At 60.5% G+C, this 18,842-nt stretch overlaps 2 protein-coding genes across 3 annotated transcripts in view; one reads left to right on the top strand and one right to left on the bottom strand.

Annotated features, from left to right (window-relative positions):
- Window positions 1-2,983: 2,983 nt before the first annotated feature.
- On the bottom strand, window positions 2,984-12,215 carry DNAJC27 (DnaJ heat shock protein family (Hsp40) member C27). Its single transcript, XM_086743581.1, has 7 exons — window positions 12,000-12,215; window positions 10,582-10,664; window positions 10,214-10,283; window positions 6,284-6,448; window positions 5,728-5,850; window positions 5,045-5,205; window positions 2,984-3,715 (listed from the first exon to the last, which is right to left on the bottom strand). Exons 1-7 carry the CDS (start codon window positions 12,084-12,086, stop codon window positions 3,583-3,585), a joined length of 822 nt encoding a protein of 273 aa, XP_086599707.1. The 5' UTR covers window positions 12,087-12,215; the 3' UTR covers window positions 2,984-3,582.
- Window positions 12,153-18,842, top strand: part of EFR3B (EFR3 homolog B) — a 42,230-nt gene continuing 35,540 nt past the window's right edge. The window contains exons 1-2 of one of the 2 annotated variants that reach the window (XM_086743578.1): window positions 12,153-12,222; window positions 13,433-13,486. In XM_086743578.1, coding sequence (XP_086599704.1) covers window positions 13,471-13,486 — 16 coding nt within the window. In that variant the 5' untranslated portion in view covers window positions 12,153-12,222; window positions 13,433-13,470. Of the gene's footprint in view, window positions 12,223-13,432; window positions 13,487-18,201; window positions 18,280-18,842 lie in introns of those variants that run through there. The other variant, XM_086743579.1, reaches the window with a different exon arrangement.

Raw genomic sequence — 18,842 nt, 5'->3', positions numbered from 1 at the left:
CCGCGACCCTCCCTCGCCCCAGTGCTGTTTTCCTGCTCCCCTGTCCCCCCCTCCTCCTCGCAAGACCCCACAGCCCCCCCGGGGGCTGCACCCCCACAGCGACCCACGCGTCTCAAACCAAAATGCCCCGCCGGGTGCCAGGGACCCCAAACCCACGGGGTGAGGGCGCTGAGCCACGCACCCCACGCCCCGCCAGCCCGCCCTTCGCCCGTCTCCGCTCGCCCCACGGCCCTCCCTGGGGGTCACAGCCACCTCACCGCGTCCCCGCTGGGGAGCGGAGAAACCCGAGGGGTGTCCCCCCCTTGGCCCACGCTGCCCAAATCACCCCCCAACCTGAGCAACACCCCGCTGAAACCTCTTCAGAGAGCTCCCCCCAACTCTCCTCCGCCTTTCAGCCGCCGCCTGCTCCCCTCTCACCGCCCGGGATCCGGAAAAGCGGTTCAGCGCCGATGGAGACGCCCCGGCTCAGGCCCAAATCCACGCTGCGAGGAGCCCTCCGGGATACCCCGGAGAGCCACGCTCGGCCCCACGGAACCGCGGAGCCACCGCGCGTCCTCGCCCCGACAGCTCGAACACGAGGCCATGGCGGCCGCTTTGCCAAGGGGAGTTAATTGCTTCTGTGCAGTAATTAACGCCAAAATGAAAGCGCCAAAGCCGCAGCTCCCCGGAGGTTTGGGGCGCGCTCGGCGTTATTCCTGCCCTGCTTCAGCCGGAGATGAGCGCAATCCTCGCGTCCTCCCTGCCTGCCAGCTCCGCTGAGCGCCGGGAGGCAGGCAGGGCCGCACCTCTGGGTGCAGCGACGGGGGCTTCCGGCTCCCAGACAGCTTCAGGGGGAGCTCCTGGCGGCGTTTCTGGATGCAGAAGGGGAAGTTCCGGGATTCAGATCCCAGAGCCTTCGTTTGGGATCCAGATCCCAGAGCCTTGGTTGTAGGACAGACGCTTGAGCAGCAGGACTTGCTCTTCGCACGAGGACGTGGGGCAGAGACAGCCTGGACGGCGGCAGCCTTGCCGGAAGGATCCGGAGCTCGGAAGCCCGATGGAGATGGGATGGAGGAAGCACCCGTGCGTGTGTGCACGGAGCAGGGACGCAGCCACCCCTCTGCCTCTGGGTCCCCTGGGCAGAGCCAGGGAGGGCCGCAGGCTCCACCGCGGCCGGGTCAATCCCGCATCCCATCCCCAGGGCTGCACTGTTCCCTTCATCCCTGACCCGGCTCCCGCTCCTGCGGAGCTGATTCACCACCTCCGAGCTCTTCACCACCAGCCTCGGCCAGGGCCGGCCGGGGAGCAGAGAAATGAGTCAAAGGGCAATTAAACATTAACAGCAGGCGGGCGCCGCGGCAGGACAGCTCACAGGGCTTCCTTTGTTCCAAACGGGGGGGTTAATTTATAAAAATAACACAACTCCGAAGGTCACCGGCATCACCAGACATGACATGCGTGTGTAATCACCTCCCAACGTCCGGTCAGCTCCGTAAACAGACCGGAGAAACCCCGGAGAGCGGCGAGCAGGGTCACCCGGGGAGCAAACGGGAGGGACAACGGACCGGAGCAGCGGGAACCCAGGAAGCCTTTCAACCACGCCAGGCACCGAGCTGTCACCCTCAAAGTGACGCGGGCCATGCGCCAGCAGGATTATTTACCCTCCTCAATGGAAAAATAACACAGAGAAACAGCTTTGAAGGCAGAGTTAAGTGGTTTCCTCCACCGGACGAGCGGGGAGGTGAACTCCAGAGCGTTACAAAACGTGCGGAACAAGACCCCGCAGCGTAACTTGCCACAGCTCCAACGCCTGTCCGGCTGATCTCCCCCAGCCCAGCTTTTTATACGTCTGCGAGAGGAAAAACGGAGCTATTTTAAACATTAACCTCTTGTAGCCGCATCTCCCCTTGGTTGTTCCGACACCGGGGGAGCAAAAAGTGCCTTCCAGCAGGACAGGTTAATTCTTCCCAGCCACCCAGCACCAGAAAGCAGAGCAAGAGCAAAGCGACGCCGGCTTTGAAGTCTCTTTAACGCTTGGTGCCAAAAACGGGAGGGGGGATCTACAGTCGATTCATGAAGTATTTGGAAGGGGAAACACAGAAAAGCTGCCTGGAAGTGGAAAAAATAAATAAATATATATATATTGCACTGACCATAGGAGAAAACACTTTTAAATAGGCTACTGGGGGGGTAAGGATACGCACGCAGCGGCTTTCACTCCGTAGCTCAGTGTCCCCGCGGTTCCCCGCTGAGCTCAAACAGCGGCAAGGGAACAAAACTGGGTCCTGACAAAACCACGGCAGCGCCAGGAGCCTCCCGCTTGCTCTCCCCTAAGGACCCGGCAGGCAGCACGGCTCCGACCTCCCGCCGGATCACAGCGGCCAGACCTTGAGCCTCTGCAAGCGCCTGTCGGGGCGAGGAGCGGCGCTGCCCTCCAAATCCACAGGACCACGGCAAGAAAACAGCAGCTGGGAGCAGGAGGGAGCAACCCGTAAGGCAAGCAGCACGGGAGGGCGATGCATTGCTGCTGCGGGAAAAAGAGGGGGGGGCCAAGCGAGGGGGTGCGTCGCAGGCAGCCACGCAGCTCCGCAGCGCGGGCGAAGCTCAGGAGATGAGGCTGGTCGACAGGAGGAAGGGCAGAGCTGACAGGCAGCCGCTTCGGGAGCCGAATTGCTTCCTCCTCGGGTCAGCACCCTCCTCCCGCACGCAAACAGCCAGGGGCACCCACGCCTGGGGACAATCCCCCACGGGGGACGGTGGCACCGACCCAGAGCTCGCCAGCGTGGCGCGAGCGGAGGGCTGGGAGAGAGGGAACGCGTGGCTTGAGGGAGGGACTCTTCCCGACGAGTTGAGCTCAGGGAGATGGAAGACGCGGTGGCGGGAGACTCCGTGCTGCGACGAGGAGCACGAGGAGCTGGGAGAGCCCTCGCCCTGCCAAAGGGACTGCTCCTGGCACCGCGACAGCTTGAGGAGGAAGGGGAAGAGGACGCTCCTGGAGCCAGCGTCTCCCTCAGTACCAGAGAGGTTTCATCAAGCAGCCCATCCTCTTCCTCACCGCCAGAAGCGGCACGGTTGGGTATCAGCTGGAAGGAGGCCGGGGGGGAGCTCTCAGCCGCGCGGCTGTCAGCACGGGCAGGCCCGCAGAGGCGGCTCCAGGACGACAACCCACCGCCCCTCCTGGGCGTCCTCCACCCACAGCACCAGCGCTCTCAGGCTGTCGCACCTCGCTCTGCCCTCGCTGCATCCACAGCTTAGAGCCTCACATCCAAACCCCTCCGCGGCTGGGGACTCCCGGGAGGTGTAACACAGCCCGGAAGGCGGGGCCCTCGCTGCTTCCAGCGCTTACACCAAGCACGCCTGGGCCCGGGGGTGCAGGGAGGGCTCCGGGGTCCCTCTCCCCTCCTCAGCGCTCTGCCCTCTTCGCAGCACATCGCAAGCGCGCTACGGTCGGATGCAGTCCTGCTCCCGCAGCCGGTGCTGGGAGCGTCCGTGTCCACGGCAGCGGTAAGCGTGAGGAGGAGAGGGGTGCCCCACGGCCGTACGGCGGCCCGGGAGCTAGCTGGGAAGGAGGAGAAGGTTTCCAGTTCTGAGAGGCTCTGTTCCCTACTTGATGTTTTTGAGAAGCGCAGTCCGGGCGTTCACCACCGCTTTGAAGGCGTCCTCGCTGCCGGGAGCCACGCACTTATCGGGGTGGAGCAGCACGGCCAGCTTCCGATAGGCTTTGTTCACTTCGTCCCTAGGAGACATGACAAGAGTGAGGGGACCCACGTGGGGCGCAGCCCAGCTCAGCTTTGTCCCACCTGGCAGAGTACAGCAGGGCCAGGAGCTGCCCCCGTGCTAAACGCCCCTGTGCGGACACCTCCGAACGCTTCCCTTGCCGGCACCAAGGATCTCCAGGCTTTGGAGCTGAAGAAAAGCACACAGGGCCCTTCTCGGTGCAGAAGGAGCAGAGGAGCGGGAAGAACCCCTCTCCTGGGGCCGATACACCCCCTCCACCACGGGACTGGGCCGGCACGACCGCTCCCATCATGCCAGACACGTGCCTTCCACACGTGTGCCAAGCCTCCGGCACCATGAGAGCAGAAAGCTGGGAGACAGCGTGGGGGCACACGCACCCTGACTCAGCTCCGCATCAAACCGCCCACGCGCTCCGGGCGAAGGCACTGCGCAGCACTTCAGCCCTTGAAGCCTTGGGTCCAAGGCAGACAGCTCGACTCCAGCCGCAGCCTGCGGAGAGCTGGGGGCTCCTCCTGAGGGAGGCCAGTCTGTCCGTGCCGGCACAAAGCGCCCTGCGGAGCCGCTGATCTCTCCCCGTGGATGAGAGGGGCTGGAGGAGGGGTTAGGTTCCATATTTACATTCCAGAGAGCCAACGGGAGCATGTATGATCCCCGAACGACGTACGTTATCCAAAACCCCACCCCCCAGCCCCTCCACAAGGGGTACACACGGGCAGCCCTTGTGTTTCAGAAAGCAAGGCGTAGCTCTGGGAGCTTGATTTACCCGCCCGAGTCACTCAGCAGAACAGGGACACTTCAATATCCAACCCCTTCCACGGGCAAGGACCAGCTCCCCCTGGCCAGAGCTCCTCCGATGAAGACAAGAGAAAGCCTGTCCTGTGGGAACACCGTTTCCAGGTGGAAGAGCTGCAACATCAATCCCTTTTTGACAAGGCGGGCAGCAGCCTTACAGCAGCCTTCTCCGAGCTTTTAAGCGTGGAGAGCGAGGAAAGTAAAGCTGGAGCCGCTCCAAACACATCTGGCAAGCGAGGGACCAGAGACAGCTCAGCCCAGAGGCCGGATGCAGGGCTGAAATTCTCCTGTTCGTCACCTCCCCCTTGCCTCCGGCCTGCCTCGTCTGTTAAAAGGGGAGATTTGGTGCTCAGGACCGAGGGTTTCTTTTGCACTGCCTCAGTTTCGCGGCTAGATACTTGTGCCCAGCTGCTATATAAATCAGATGAGCTTACCAGCAGGCAGGTCACAGATCCCAGACCCCAAGCAGCCTGATCGGGGCGGGGAGGGCACAAAGAGCAGCGACAGCCACGCAAACGCCGAAATCGCCCCTCACCTGGTGGCGCCGGGTTTGACCCCCAGCATGTCCCAGCTGTCCTTGCTGTTGCGGATCCTGCGAATGGCATCCGCCTGCTCTTTGGTGAAGCCCACGCCCACGCTGGAGGGGGGGCGCTTCCCGCCGTTGTCACACAGGTCGACGATGGCGGAGTAAAAAGTCTGCGGGCACAGGGAGGAGTTAGCGGGAAGGATCGGTCCCCAAAGGCGCCGGCAGCGCGCAGGAGAGCCCGCTGCCCGTGGGCTCATCTTCTGAAGTACGGGGGAGCATTCGGACAACTGCCTGGGCCGTGGGGGGCTGAGACACCCCCAGTCTGGGGAGATCCAGTCCCTGCAAGGGCCACGGGACAGACTGAGGAGGCGGCCAGGCCCCACGTTTATCTCAAAGCCACTTCAGCTCAGTGCTAGGCCTAACTAGGCGACAGGGGCACCTCTGCATCGCGTTCCCAGCGCAGCGCGAGGGATCAGCAGCTCTGAGCAACGCAATGCCAGGGCCAGCTCAGCACTGGGAGGACCCTGCTCCAAGCAGCTACGGCTTCCTCAGGGGAGCATTTCGCTGCGAAGACACCTCTGGGGCAGAGGGCTAAGAGGTTTTGTGAGATCTGGGCAGTTCAGGAGTCATTCTGCCATCAAATCCTGGTTCAGCGTGGTGTCTGTGCCCTCCCCACCTTCGTTACACCTCACCTGAAACATCTCGTTGATTCCTTCTCCTGTTTGTGCCGATGTCTCAAAGTACAGAAAGCCCCGGCTCTCGGCCCAGAGCCGCCCCTCGCTCTCATCCACGCTGCGGTGCTTGGTGCAGTCGATCTAGACCGGGAGAAAAGGCAGAGATCAGAGCTCAGCCAGGGTCTGCGGCGGCAGCTGGGGAACACAGCTCCAAGGCTGATCGTCTAACAGGGGGTGAGGGGCCTGTCTGCTCATCCTGAAGGGACGGAGGCAGTGTGGAAAGCAAGCACAAAAATTCAAGTGAATTTGAAAGTTTGTCTACTCGAGACGTCACCTCTACTCGATCCCTTCCTAACTGATGCGTGGCCACCACATTCTCAAAGCCCTGTTGAAATGCAGTCCCCAGCGCTCCTCACACACAGATCTGGCTCTTACAAAGTCTTCCCTATAACCTAACAACATCTCCCTTGCTGCAGCTGGAGCTCAACAGCTTGGGCTGGAGCTGGGAACGCACCGAGCCCCGAGGGCTGGAGATCGGGACCCCACCGCAGCCCGGCTCCCCGCCGCAGCCCACCTTGTTGGCACAGACGACGAAGACGACGTTCTCCATGTTCCCGTGGGGGCCCAGTTCCTGCTTCATCTCGGCCAGCCACGCGTCCAGCGCGTCGAAGGACTCCTTTTGTCCGACGTCGTAGACCAGGATGACTCCTTGTGTGTCCTTGTAAAACTCATTCCTCACCTGCGGGGACAAAGGCAGGGCGCTGGCACCGGCAACCGCAGGGCTGAGAGCGGATTTGGGGGGGCGCCATTTACCCGGCACTTCCTTGGTTCTGTGGTAAAAATCTCATCTCCACACTCCTCTGCATGTGAGGCAGTGGGGAGAGCGAGGATCCAGGGCCAGCCACCCCGCACACCGCATGTTTCAGCCCAGCTACTGGAGGGACCCACAGAATATCTGTGTGGGTGGGCAGGGAGGGGTAAGGAGTTCTTCACCAGCAGCTGGAGCAGGGCTGTGCCCTCTGGGGCCTGTATGCCCAGTGCCAGCAACTGGGGAGACCGAGGATTCCCAGGACAGCTGCTAGATCACAGAATCCCAGAATGGTTTGGGTGGGAAGGGACCTTCAAAGGCCACCCAGCCCAACCCCCCTGCCAGGAGCAGGGACATCTCCAACCACATCAGGTTGCTCAGAGCCCCGGCCAACCTGGCCTGGAATGTTTCCAGGGATGGGGCACCCACCGCCTCTCTGGGCAACCTGGGACAGTGCCCCACCACCCTCAGTGTAAAAAATTTCTTCCTACTATCTAATCTGAATCTGCCTCCCTCTATTTTAAAACCATTCCCCCTCGTCCTGTCCCAGCAGGCCCTGCCGAAGAGTCTCTCCCCACCTTTCCTGCAGCCCCCTTTGGGCACTGGGAGCCGCTCTCAGCTCTCCCCGGAGCCTCCTCTTCTCCAGGCTGAACAGCCCCAGCTCTCTCAGCCTGGCCTCACAGCAGAGCTGCTCCAGCCCTCTCAGCATCTGCGTGGCCTCCTCTGGACCCTCTCCAGCAGCTCCACGTCCTTCTGCTGTTGGGGGCTCCAGAGCTGGACGCAGCGCTGCAGGGGGGTCTCACCAGAGCGGAGCAGAGGGGCAGAATCCCCTCCCTCGCCCTGCTGCCCACGCTGCTGGGGGTGCAGCCCAGGGTGCCGTTGGTTTCTGGGCTGTGAGCGCACGTTGCCGGCTCATGCTGAGCTTCTCCTCCACCAGGACCCCCAAGTCCTTCTCCTCAGACGAGGGTCTAAGGTCAGGTACAGGACAGAGACTGGAATAGAACAGGCTACTTCAGTTGGGAGGGACCTACAACGACCACCCAGTCCAACTGCCCGACCAGTTCAGGGCCGACCAAGTGACAGCGCGTTGTCAAGGGCACTGTCCGAACGACTCTTAAACACTGACAGGCCTGGAGCGTGAACCACCGCTCCAGGAAGCTGTTCCGGTGTCTGACCACGCTCTCGGTAAAGAAATGCTTCCTTACATCCAGTTTAAACGTCTCCCGGTGCAGCTCTGAACCATTCCCGCCTGTCCTGTCACTGGATAGCGGGGAGAAGCAATCAGCACCGTCCTCTCCACGTCCCCTCCTCAGGAAGCTGCGGAGAGCAATGAGGTCGCCCCTCAGCCTCCTTTTCTCCAAATGGGACAAGCCCAAAGCCCTCAGCAGCTGCTCCGAGGACATTCCTCCCAGCCTTTCACCAGCTCGGCTGCCCTCCTCTGGGACCTTCACATCCTCTCGAACGCTGAGGGGCCCAGAACCGCACACAGCTCTCCAGGTGAGGCTGCGCTGCGGCGGGGTGACCACCTGATTTCACCGGCTGGCTCTGCTGCATTGGATGCAGCCCGGGGTGCGGTTTGCGCTCCTGGCTGCCAGGGCACGCCGCCGCCTCACAGCGACCAGCACCCTCACATCCCTTCCTTTCTGCAGGGCTGCTCTCCAGCCACTCCTCTCCCAACTTATATTTGTGCCTAGTTGTTTTTTTTTTTTTCTCTCCTTTTTTCCCCCTCTTTACTTACATTTTAGTATAAAACCAGCTATACACCAGAGACATACTACACATTTACAAGCACTGAATGCTGAAAATACAAACTCAAAGAAAGCAGCAGCAGTTTTCTGTCTTGCCTCTCTCCAATAAATATTTCCCACATATTTATTCCCCAAATTGACAGTTTAAGCCCCTTACGCTTTCCAAAGACTCAGAGTCTTTCTCTCCTCAATTTCCTCTCACATGGCTGTGGCATAGCCAGAAATTTCTTCATGCTGTCAGCTCCGTCCCCCAATCTCCCTGCTGTATTCCAGGCTCTCCTTAATTACATTCCACTGATTACTTGTGCTATATCAGGACTTACAAACGCAAACCAAGGCTTGTAGCTCTACGCACAGAGAGAAACAAACACAGAAATCCTTGTTGTGCCCAAAACTTCACACCGCGCAACCTGCAAACGCTGAGAACGCAGGGGAGGAACGGGAGGCTTATCAGCAACCGGACAAATTACAGTCAGCAGCCAGGCAGCCACCTGGCCAGTACAAACCATTACATTCCTCATTGCTGTCTCACTCTTTTGCCCTCACTTTTTCACTTCTGGTATGTCACCTTAGCATTTATCGCGTTATAAAAATCTTCTTTCCTGACGTTTTTATTACTCGCAGGATGACCCCTCACCAAGCATCCACAGGATACTTAGAATTCAGAATTAGCACTGTTAAAACAACAGGATTACACCGGATAAACGTTTCATTTTCCTTTCTCCCATTTGTGAGCCCACTTTATTACTTTGTTTATAATTTAAAATAAACGTGATCAGCAAGTGAGCACGCTCGTTCCCTCGTGCCAGCTCTCCAAAACGGATGTGGCAGCCTGTATGTTAAAATCCTACAGCTTGATCCTGCACGCTCCTTTTTGTAAACAGCGCTTTTCGATTTGTAAATTGAATATTTCGCTTGGAAGGGACCTACAGCAATCACCTAGCCCAACTGCAGAGTGTTTCACAGCACTTTGGTCACGGATTAGGATGCCGGCACGCTACAAACGCCCAAGGTAAGCTCCAGAGATCTCCCAATCAGAGTAAATTTAACCTCAGGACGGGCAGATTTGTAAGCACAAGGGCTTTGAAATAGGGCTAGCAACACGAGTGGTAGCTTGTAGAAATCAAACTTTAGACTCATGGTTTATGAGAAAAGTTTTTGGGTTGTTCTTCTGTTTAGAAGAACAACCTGGTCACCACACAGTTTCTCACCCACCTTCCCTCTCCCCAGTGAGACGGAGGAGAGAATTGAGAAGGAAAAAAAAACTTGTGGGTCGAGATGAAGACTAGAATAGCAAAGCAAAATGACAATAATAATAAAATATAAGGATACGAAAATATACAAAATAAACAATGCACCATTTCTCATCACCTGATGTCAGCGACTGCAGAAACGAAACCAAGAAGCCAGCAAAGCATCGAGAGGGAGGAGAGCGATGAGAGAGAGCAGGATGCCCCCACATTAGCGAGATCTGGAAAGCCAGACAGCGTCCTCGGTCTCATTAGCAACAGCTCTGATCATCAGTGTGTTTATCAACACTCTTCACATCCAAAATCCGGCTACTGAGCGGAGAATTAACTCCATCCCTGCTGAAACCAGGACACACGCACTCGGCCCCGCTACCGGCAGGACCTCAGAGTACGAAGCTGTGGCAGCTTCACCCCTGTCACGCTCCTGGATTCGAGGGCCCCTAGCAGCAGGGAGTCCCTGCTGGCAGAGAGGCAGCGGGGGTTTCCAGAGCTGGCCTGTGTTAGCTGTCCGTGGCAGGAAAGAAGTGGGCGTGTTGTTGCAGAGGAAGCTCCTAAAAAATACCTGTTTTCAAATTTCTCACCCCCCCAAACCCAATTTCAGGCAGATCTGAGGAAAGCTGTCGGATGCCGAACGCTTCCGAGATGGCTCAGCTGGCGGCAGCCCCGCGGGGCGCCGCCCAGAGCCGCGTCTGCCTTACCTCGTAGAAGAACGGGTGCCCCGCCATGTCGAAAATGTTCACCTTGATCTCTCGGTCTCTGATCTGCACTCTGCAAGAGAAAGAAGGCTCTAGCTCAGCCCTCGCACGGGCTGCGTCCTCACAGGAACACCCCTTATCTCTGCCAGCCCTCTGTGGAGAAAGAGCTGGGTGACCAGGGGCAGAAAAATCGGTACGGAGTTCTGAGTGCCGCGGTTTAAGCTGCCCCTAGAGACGGTCAGACACGGAGGACGGCACCGGCTCTGGATAAAACACAATAACGAGGAGCTATGCTACCAGAGGAAGGCAGACGGTCTTATTATTAAAGCAAAAACGCAGACCATGGCTTGGAAACCCGCGAAGGGACTTACTTTGTGACGCCGTAGTCAATGCCGATGGTCGCCAGGTACTTGGGAACGAACCTCTTCTCACAATAACGCTTTATAATGCAGCTCTGGGAGAAAGGAAGAGAGACAGACTCAGCAGGAGGGCACTGCACGCCGTAATATTCCATCAACGGGGAATTTGCTGACAGCCCTCAGCCAGCTGGATGGCAGCAGGGACATCAACTCTGCCCCTAAGTCCCTAAACCAACTAATTAATCCACAAAACAAGCACCATTTTTTGCCAGGAGCAATTTTCTTTCTACAAAAAGAAGGAAAAGCCACCGGGCGTCAGTTACTCCTTACCTGTTTGGAGACCGGAGTGCCAAGAAACTCCCATTTATTCTCCTACAGAAAATATCCAGCCTGGAGGAGCCGTTCAGGGGTCTGGGGGCAGACGGCTCCCCAGAGGCCATGAAGAGTATTTTGTCAGCGCATTCAGGGTCAGAACAGGTCCCTCCAGCCCCGGTTCTGCTCTTGACTGACAGAGATACCGTTTAGGGAGAGCAAGTCGGCTGCTAGGAGCCATGGAGAGATAAACGCCATACGGATAAACGTCACCTGCCACCTCCTTGCCCGCTCTCTCTGTTCTGTAAGATCTTTTTGGATTTTCTGGCCAGCGACGAGGTATGTGTCTGCCCCAAGGCAGTCCTCGTGCTGCCAGCGGTTTCACAGGACTACACTTATTTAGCAAACAAACAAACAAAAAGGGCAGAACAGAACCTGGCTGGGAGAAGGAATAACATCCTGGAGAAGAGCTGCTGTGGGAAAGGGGGCCCCTAAGGAAATTCTGACTAAAGCCAAGCCGGGGAGGGGTGGGATTCCCGCAGCAGCCTCCCAGTGCCCTCCGGGAAGGGCTGGATCCACGCCCTCTGCCCTCAGGCGCTGCACGACAGCGCCGGCGGCTGGGGCACGGCGGGTGGAGGGGGGACAACCCCATCCCACAGGGAGCCCCGTGGGCCCGAGCGGGGCCGCGGGCCAGGCCCTGCCCACCCGTGCCGCGCTGGGGCGGGGCGGCACGGCGAGCCCCGGCCCGGGCCTGCGGGTAGGCAGGAGCCCGGGCACGGAGGAGGCCCAGACAGCAGAGGCCGCGGGCGCCGCAGTGCCACCCGCCGCCATGACACCTGCCTCCGGCTTCGCGCCGAAACGCAGTCCCGCCCCTTTGCCACGCCGCCAATAAAACGCGGCATTACGGCGCGCGGCCCCGCCCCCCCAGCTGTCAATCCCCCACCCGCCCCAACCTGCCGCCTCGCATCGCACGGCGCGACCCCTTTCTGATTGGCTCCTACCAGCCGGCACAGCCACCAATCCGCGGCCTCTCTAGCGGCGCGGCCAGCCGCGCCCAGCTCTCCGTTGGCTAGCTGGCCCGCCAGCCACCGCCGGCCCGCCAATCGCGACGCCCTCACCTTGCCCACCTCCGCGTTGCCCATGGAGATAACTTTAATGCGCAACGACTTGCGCGGCTCCTTCCGCTTCGGCGGATTCGCCTCCATGGCGGCCCGGGGCGGCGCGGCCCGGGCCGGGCCCGGTTGAGGCGGTGGCGGAAGGGAGCAGAGCGGGCCCGGAGCCGCCTCACCGCCCCGCACCTCCGCTCGCGCGAGATCTCCGCCACCCCCCACCCCCGACCCGGTTCGTAACGCGAAGTTCTCGCGAGATTTGGCGAGAGCGGTGGCGCCGGTACCGCCCTGCAGGGGGCGGCACCGAGGTGCGGAGGGGCCCTGGCCCTTCTCCCTTTTCTCTCCCTTCTCCCTTTTCTGCCCCTTGTCCGTTTGCTTCCCCTTTTCCCTTTCTCCCCCCTTTTTCCCTTTCTCTCCCCTCCCTTTTCCCCTCTTTCTCCCCTTGTCCCTTTCTCTTTCTCCCCATTTCCCCTCTTTTTTCCCATTTTTCCTTTTTCCTTTCTCCCCCCTTTTTTTTCCTTTCTCCCCCCTTTTTTTTTCTTCCTCCCCCCTTTTTTTTTCTTCCTCCCCCCTTTTTTTTTTCCTTTCTCCCCCCTTTTTTTTCCTTTCTCCCCCCTTTTTTTTTCCTTTTCCTTTTCCCTCTCTTTCCCCTTTGTTCTTTTTCCCTTCCCCCTGTCCTCCCCCCCCTTTTTCCCCCTTACCCCTACCCCGCTTTCTCCCCTGCCCCGGGGTCAGCCCTGAGGCGGCACAGTGAAGGAACAAGCCCAGGCCCAGGCCCGGGTCCCCTGGCCGCCCCCGGCAGCAGGGGGGAGAGCAGCAGCCCCCTCCCCACCGGCCGGGCCTGTCCCCACCCCTGCTTTCAGCAGCACGTCCCCTGCCCTGTCCCAGCATCTGCAGGGGCTCAAACGCAGCACCCCGCGTAGCGTCTTGTCCTGCCCAGTCCTGGGTGCCGTGAGGGTTTGTGTGGCCCTGGAGAGCTCCAGGCAGAGCAAGGCGTTTGGGGGTTACACCTCCTGTCCCCCATGACTTGCCGCCTGGCCACGGGGCGGTGTTTCCCCCTCCGTGGGACCCCGCTCTCGCTCGGCTGGGTCGCTGTGGGATGAAGAACGGGCCGGGCTGGGGAGGTCGGGTGGGACGCGGCTCACAGCCTTTCTGGGCGGGGTTGGATGGAAGATGCTGGTTTGATCTTTGGAGCTGTTGGGGTTGGCGTTGAACCAGTTTTGTGGGAAAATGGACCCTCCTCGAGGGTGGACCCCTCGTGAGATACCTTCTTGAGGGGAGGACGTTGCGGAGATAGGTGGCCTTGGGTGACACGGGAGCTGGCAGTGGCCCCGTGGTGCCCCGGGACGCAACCCACGGGGTCCCATCCCTGTGCAAGGGGCTAGAGTGGGTCGTCCCCAGGGATCCTCGTTGTAAATAATGTCCTTGTTTGCTCCTTGTAGCCCAGCAAGATCCTGTCAAGAAGGGGAACCTTTGTGTCATGCCTCGAAGACAAGGTACCAGGAGGGGACACGTGGATGGGGGTTTTGAGGTCCTCTACCCAGGGGGGTCACGGGCACCTCTTGGCAAGAAGATCCCCAGGCAGGCCCCACGTGATTTGAGCATCTCTCGGTTCTCTGAGGACTTGACAGAGGTGGACGTGGGAGGGGGTTTCCTCCACTGAGGTGCCCTGAGCTGAGCCCCGCCTCACCACGTCCTGCTGGGACCACGGGTCTGGTGTGAGAGGTCCCGTCTGGCAGAGGGGGTGGCAGAAGTGGGTGCTGGGGGGGTCATTGGTGTGCGCTACGGACCAGAGACGCTGGCTGGCGAGTCCTCAACACCTCTTCTGGCTTCCTGCTGACGGGCAAGGAGAAGCTGCTTCCTGACAGGTCAGTTCGGGGCTGTTTGGGATCTGCTGCCTCATTGTCTGGTGTCATAAATCTTTGCCGAGGGAGTCCTGCCGTTATCCATCTCTGGGTGTTTTATGGCTCCAGCTCTGTTCTTCATCTTCACGCCACCTTATCTCCAGCTTTGCTATTTGTTATCATCGGTTTGTTCTTTGTCTTCTCCCTGTCTGGCCGTTTGATGAAACCAGGCAATGTCTCTGTGCCAGTTTAAGCTGATTCCTTTAACCCTTCCTCCGCTGGTCCTACGCTTCCACGTACAGACTTTTCCGGTCGTATGGGCGTTACTGTTTCTTACAAACGCATCTGGGCGGCTGATTTGGTGAATTCAGCCCTTCCTCCTTGAGCTGCCAGTGGGGGACAACTCTGGGCAGCTCCTCGCCTTGGCCCAGGGCACTGCCCTCCTTCCCGAGCTGGGAGGGATCCCACCTGCCCAGTAGCAGTGTAGGAATGGGCTTGTAACTCCCAGTGCCGTGCAGGAGCATGCCATGGGCTTATAATTCCCATCCCTACTGCCCTGTCCCGATCCCAGCAACGTGAGAGGTGAGGTCGGGATTTCCTTTGGGTGTTTCATCCTGGGCCAAGCGTGTTCTTCAGTCCGTTTGGAAAAGAGGAGAAAGAAAGAAGGTCTTTTTTTTTTTTTTTTTTTCTTTTTCCTTGTTTTGCTACCAGATATAAAGCCCTCAGTGGGGTTTTCTCTGGGTTGGGAGGAACGGAGCCCCTCCGAGCCTGGACGGGAGGATGAAGGAAGCAGCTTAGCACCGTGCCGACTTCTTCACGGAGTTTGGGCAGCGTAGGGCGGCCCTGCCGACGTGTAGGTTCGGGATATGGCAACAGGCACCAGATCAGCAGCTTTAGGGATAAACAATTTATCTCTAAATAATGGTGTGGTAATAAATACCGCTCAGTAGTGCAATTATCCAGGTCGTAACGACAGCACATCCAGTAATTCAGTGATAGGGGACGAGACTTCATGTCCGGGTGTGCAAAGACTCGCACGGCTGCGGCTGCCGGGCAGGCAGGGAGCAGAGCACGGCCTCTTCTCCGGACGAGCAATGCGCATCAGCCGAGCAGGCTTGGAGAATCCCGGATTCCCTGATGGGACTGTCCTTTTTCATTGCGAAGCACCCTTTGGGCCTGGTAGCCCCTCATCACATCCCTCCTCTGCTCCTTTTCCGTGCCGGTCCCGTTGAATCTACACTGGTGCATCAAGAAATGATGTAGTAATACGTGAAGAGGTGATTAAAAAAAGATTATAAGAAACTGCTCGAAATAAGGATAACAACTGAGGGATTTCCTCCACGCATAGACCCCAGTCCTGGCTCAGGGACACGAGCTTCGGTGTCTCCCGATCTTCAGCGGACGCTCCCTTGGGTCATCCCTTCGGCATTTGGCAACGCAGTGAGGTCTTCTCCGTGATTTAGATGTTCCTGGCGTGTCCGCGCTCAGCCTGGGTTGCCCGTGTGGGTGTAGCCGATGTTTCTGGCTGGCAGAAACTGGAATTTTTTGCCTCCATGGCTGAACTGGCCCTGCCGCTGCCGCCCTGCTGCGTTTGATGGTCTGGAGCAGCCGTGCATGGAGGTGTGCCCGTAAAGCCGTGGTGGTGACAACCTTGCACGTGTCCCTGTGGCCTGTGCAGCCGCTGGGGACGATCCCTTAGCCCTCGTAGCCCCCAGCTACGTGGAGCCTCCCTGAAAATCCGCAACGAGCTTCTCCCGCAGCGCTGCAAGGGCTGGGGAGATGGGGCAGGGTGCCATCGCAGGAGCCAGCCCCGAGTCGTCCCAGGGCGTGGAGGAGATGTGGCTCAGGTGACCTGTTGATTCGCCCACAGCGTCTTCTGGAGCTGGAGCATCTCGGGCTGATGTCCCTGGAAACACCAGTGCTCCCAACAGGGATCCGTTGCAGCCGGAGGGATCCACGCGCAAGCTGCCCGCAGGCAGCGTCGCCTTGTGCTGTGACAGCGTCCCTTCTCCAGGTCCTTGTCCCTCCCGTGCCACCTGCATGCGAGAAATGGATCCTGGCGCAAGAAATAACACGGAGACGTGCGAGAGGTGGCGCGTTTGCACGTGAGAACCGTCAGGGCACGCGAAGAGCCCGTCCCCGGGCGTCGTGCAAGCGACGCGGCGAGTGTTGGTGCCAGAACGGACGCGAGCGTGCAAGAGCCGGCGCAAACGCCCTGAGACCAAGTGACCGGGGAAGGGATGCGTGGCTGGACCCCGCGCTGCGGTTGCCGCAGCGGCTCCGTGGCCATGGAAACGGCTGCGGGAGAGCAGGGGGATGCGAGGGAGCAGATGGTCCAGGGATGGACGTGTCTGACAAAGGGCGAGCAGCTCCTCGCCGGCCACCCAACACGACTGTCGCAGCTCCAGCTGCCTCCGGGTCGCATCCCAACTTTTGGGGTTCAAACCAGCCCTGTGTGGTTTGGGTGTGGGCCGAGGGGGCCTCAGGGCTCATCGATGATGATGGAGGCTGGAGCTGGCAGCTGAGTGGGGCTGTCCCCAGGTCCCCAAAGCGGCTGTGGGGGACGTGTTTCCTTGGCCGCCCCCATGACCACCGTGTCCCTTTGCGGCGCGCCGATGACCTCGCAAATCCCCGTGAGCGCAGGGACGAGGGCGCCTGGGCCGGAGGGGATTTGCCACGTCTGCTTCAGGCTCTTCCCTCATCCTCAGGCTTTTAATTCCCAATTAAAAGGACATTTCGACGGCCTCTGGGGCTGGGTCTGACCAGGGGCGCTCAGGAGCCCCATCCCTCCGCCTGCGACTGCTGCCATGTCCCCTGCCAAAGCCTTCCGGTCCCCTGGGAACGCGGCTCTTCGTGCAGCTGCTCCGCCACCCAGGGAATCGGCAGCACAGATTAACTCCCCAAATGTTTTAATTAAAACATCATTTCCCCGCGCGGAGGATGGCGAGGCATCAGCTATTGCCTAATTAGATGATCCAACCCGGGGGCTTTGCCGTGTGGGAAGAGGCGCAGCCGAAAGCTCGGCGAGGGGGAGATCTGCGGTAGCTCGGTGCCAGCACCTCTCCGGTCCCCTGGCTGTCACCTTGAGCCTTGTCCCTGTCCCCAGCCAAAGCCCAGGGCAGTGTTTTTGCTTTGCTGGGTCACTCGTGTTTGTGACAGGGCTTTGCTGATGGGTTGGTCTTGCCAAACCATGCCAAACCGGGCCGTGCCGTGCCGTGCCATACCACGCCGCGTCCTTCTTCGTGCCCCTCTGCCGCCCCATGCGCCGACACCTCCTCGTGTCCCGGCCCTGCCTGGCACGCTGGGTGCTCCTGTGCCCCGGGGACACAGCGGCGTTTCCTGCCACCCTCCTGTGGCAGCCGTCGCCTCCGCACGCTGGCTCGTGGCTCTCTGCCTGGGCTGTCGGGAAAGCCGGGACCCCGCGTTCCCGTTTGTGGTGCCGGATAGGAGTCGTGGATTTTGGGAGGCGAGAGCAGGAACCGCGCGGCTGGGTGAAGCTTGGGAGACGATCAGAGCTCACATCCACGACCTGCGGCCGGGCACTGGTGCGTTGGGAGCACTGGCGGAGCGTCCGTGTCACGTGTGGCCGGGACCACCGATGCCGGAACCTGGACGGGGTGACGCCGTGCCTCAGTTTCCCCTTCAGCTGCCGTCGCTTCCGTGCTGCCAGGGGCACTGCAGCGGTAACGCACAGCAAAGGCACCTCCAGGAGGTATTTTCCCTATTCCTCACCCTCTCCAAGCGCTCTCAGCCCTTTCCCTGGCATTCCCGTCTCGCTCTCCGGCACTTTCTAGAAGCAGCCGAGCCGACCTGGATCTGTCTGCGTTTCCTGCGCTGTCCCCCTTTGCAGCTCTCGCTGCCACCTCCAAAACTCCGGATTTTGGGAACCTGCTGCATCTTCCGCCCAACCAGGCCGGCTTCGCGTGGAAGGGCCGCGGTGTTCACGGTCGCTCCGTGGGGTTGGCAGCCCTCGCGGTATCTCCCCCTCCTCCTCCCCGCGGGGGAAAAGTGTCCGGGATGCTTATTCCCGGTAGGAGAGGTGGGAACGCTGAGGAAACTCTCGAGGAAATCCTCCCTGCTGGGATTTGGGATCCTCAAACGGGACCCGAGGCCGTGGGGAAAGGATGCTCAGGGATCACTGGTGGGGTACGGGGCGGGGGGAACATCCCCAAACGCGCCGCGCAGAGCCCCCACCCCCCCCGGCGGCTTTGCCCCCCAGCCAGGCTGCGGGGCGGCCCCCCCCCCCCCCCGCCACCCCCGTGGGTGCTGCGTGGGGGCGGGATGCGGGATGCGGGGCGGGCGCTGCGGCGGGAGGAGCCGCCGCTGCGGTGCCGCCTTCCCCCTCCCCGGGGCCGGGCAGCGCCGGTTGCAGCCGCGCCGGGCAGAGCCGAGCCGAGCCGAGCCGGGCCGGGCCGGGCCGGGCCGGGGGGCAGCGGCCATGTACGGTGAGTGCCCGCCGCGGGGCGGGGGGGGCGAGCGAGCGTGGGGGCTGTGTCGGTACCGGTACCGGTACCCGGGGAGTCGGGCTCGTCCCCGCCCCGGGGCAGGGCTGGGGGCATCCCCCCGGGCCCGGTTAGGGGCTCCCCCTTCCCAGGGCTGGACGCGGGGGGCTGGGTCCTACACAAGGGGCTGTGCACTCCCCCCCCCCCGCCCCCACCCCGTTACTGGGTGGGGTATCCCCTCTTTGGGGTGGGGGGGACCTCCGTCCTACACCCCCATTTACTGGGGGGTGACCCGTCTTTGTTGGGGGCGGGGCACCTTGGTCTTTTGCAGGGCAGTGCACCCCCGAAGTTACTGGGGGGGTCATCCCAGTTTTGGGGGGACCTCGGTCCTATATAGAGCTGTGCGTCTCCCCAGTTACTGGGGGTGACCCCTCTTTGGGGCTGGGCTGGGGGGGACCTGGGTTGTTTACAGAGCTGTGCACCCCCCGGGTTTCTGACGGGTGTCCCCTCTTTTGGGGCTGGGACACACCCCTGCTCCCATACTGGGCTGTGAATTCCCCACATGA

This window comes from Chlamydotis macqueenii, chromosome 3 (assembly GCF_036417535.1).
Source record: "Chlamydotis macqueenii isolate bChlMac1 chromosome 3, bChlMac1.mat, whole genome shotgun sequence".
Taxonomy (NCBI): domain Eukaryota; kingdom Metazoa; phylum Chordata; class Aves; order Otidiformes; family Otididae; genus Chlamydotis; species Chlamydotis macqueenii.
This window is presented reverse-complemented; position numbering and strand designations above follow the sequence as displayed.

Coding starts and splice junctions, on each gene's coding strand:
- DNAJC27 (XM_086743581.1), bottom strand. CDS start 12,086: ATGGAGGCGAATCCGCCGAAGCGGAAGGAGCCGCGCAAGTCGTTGCGC. Junction 6,449..10,213: donor GGCACCCGTTCTTCTACGAG/GTAAGGCAGACG, acceptor TTGTCCCCGCAG/GTGAGGAATGAGTTTTACAA. Junction 5,851..6,283: donor TCGTCGTCTGTGCCAACAAG/GTGGGCTGCGGC, acceptor CTCCCGGTCTAG/ATCGACTGCACCAAGCACCG.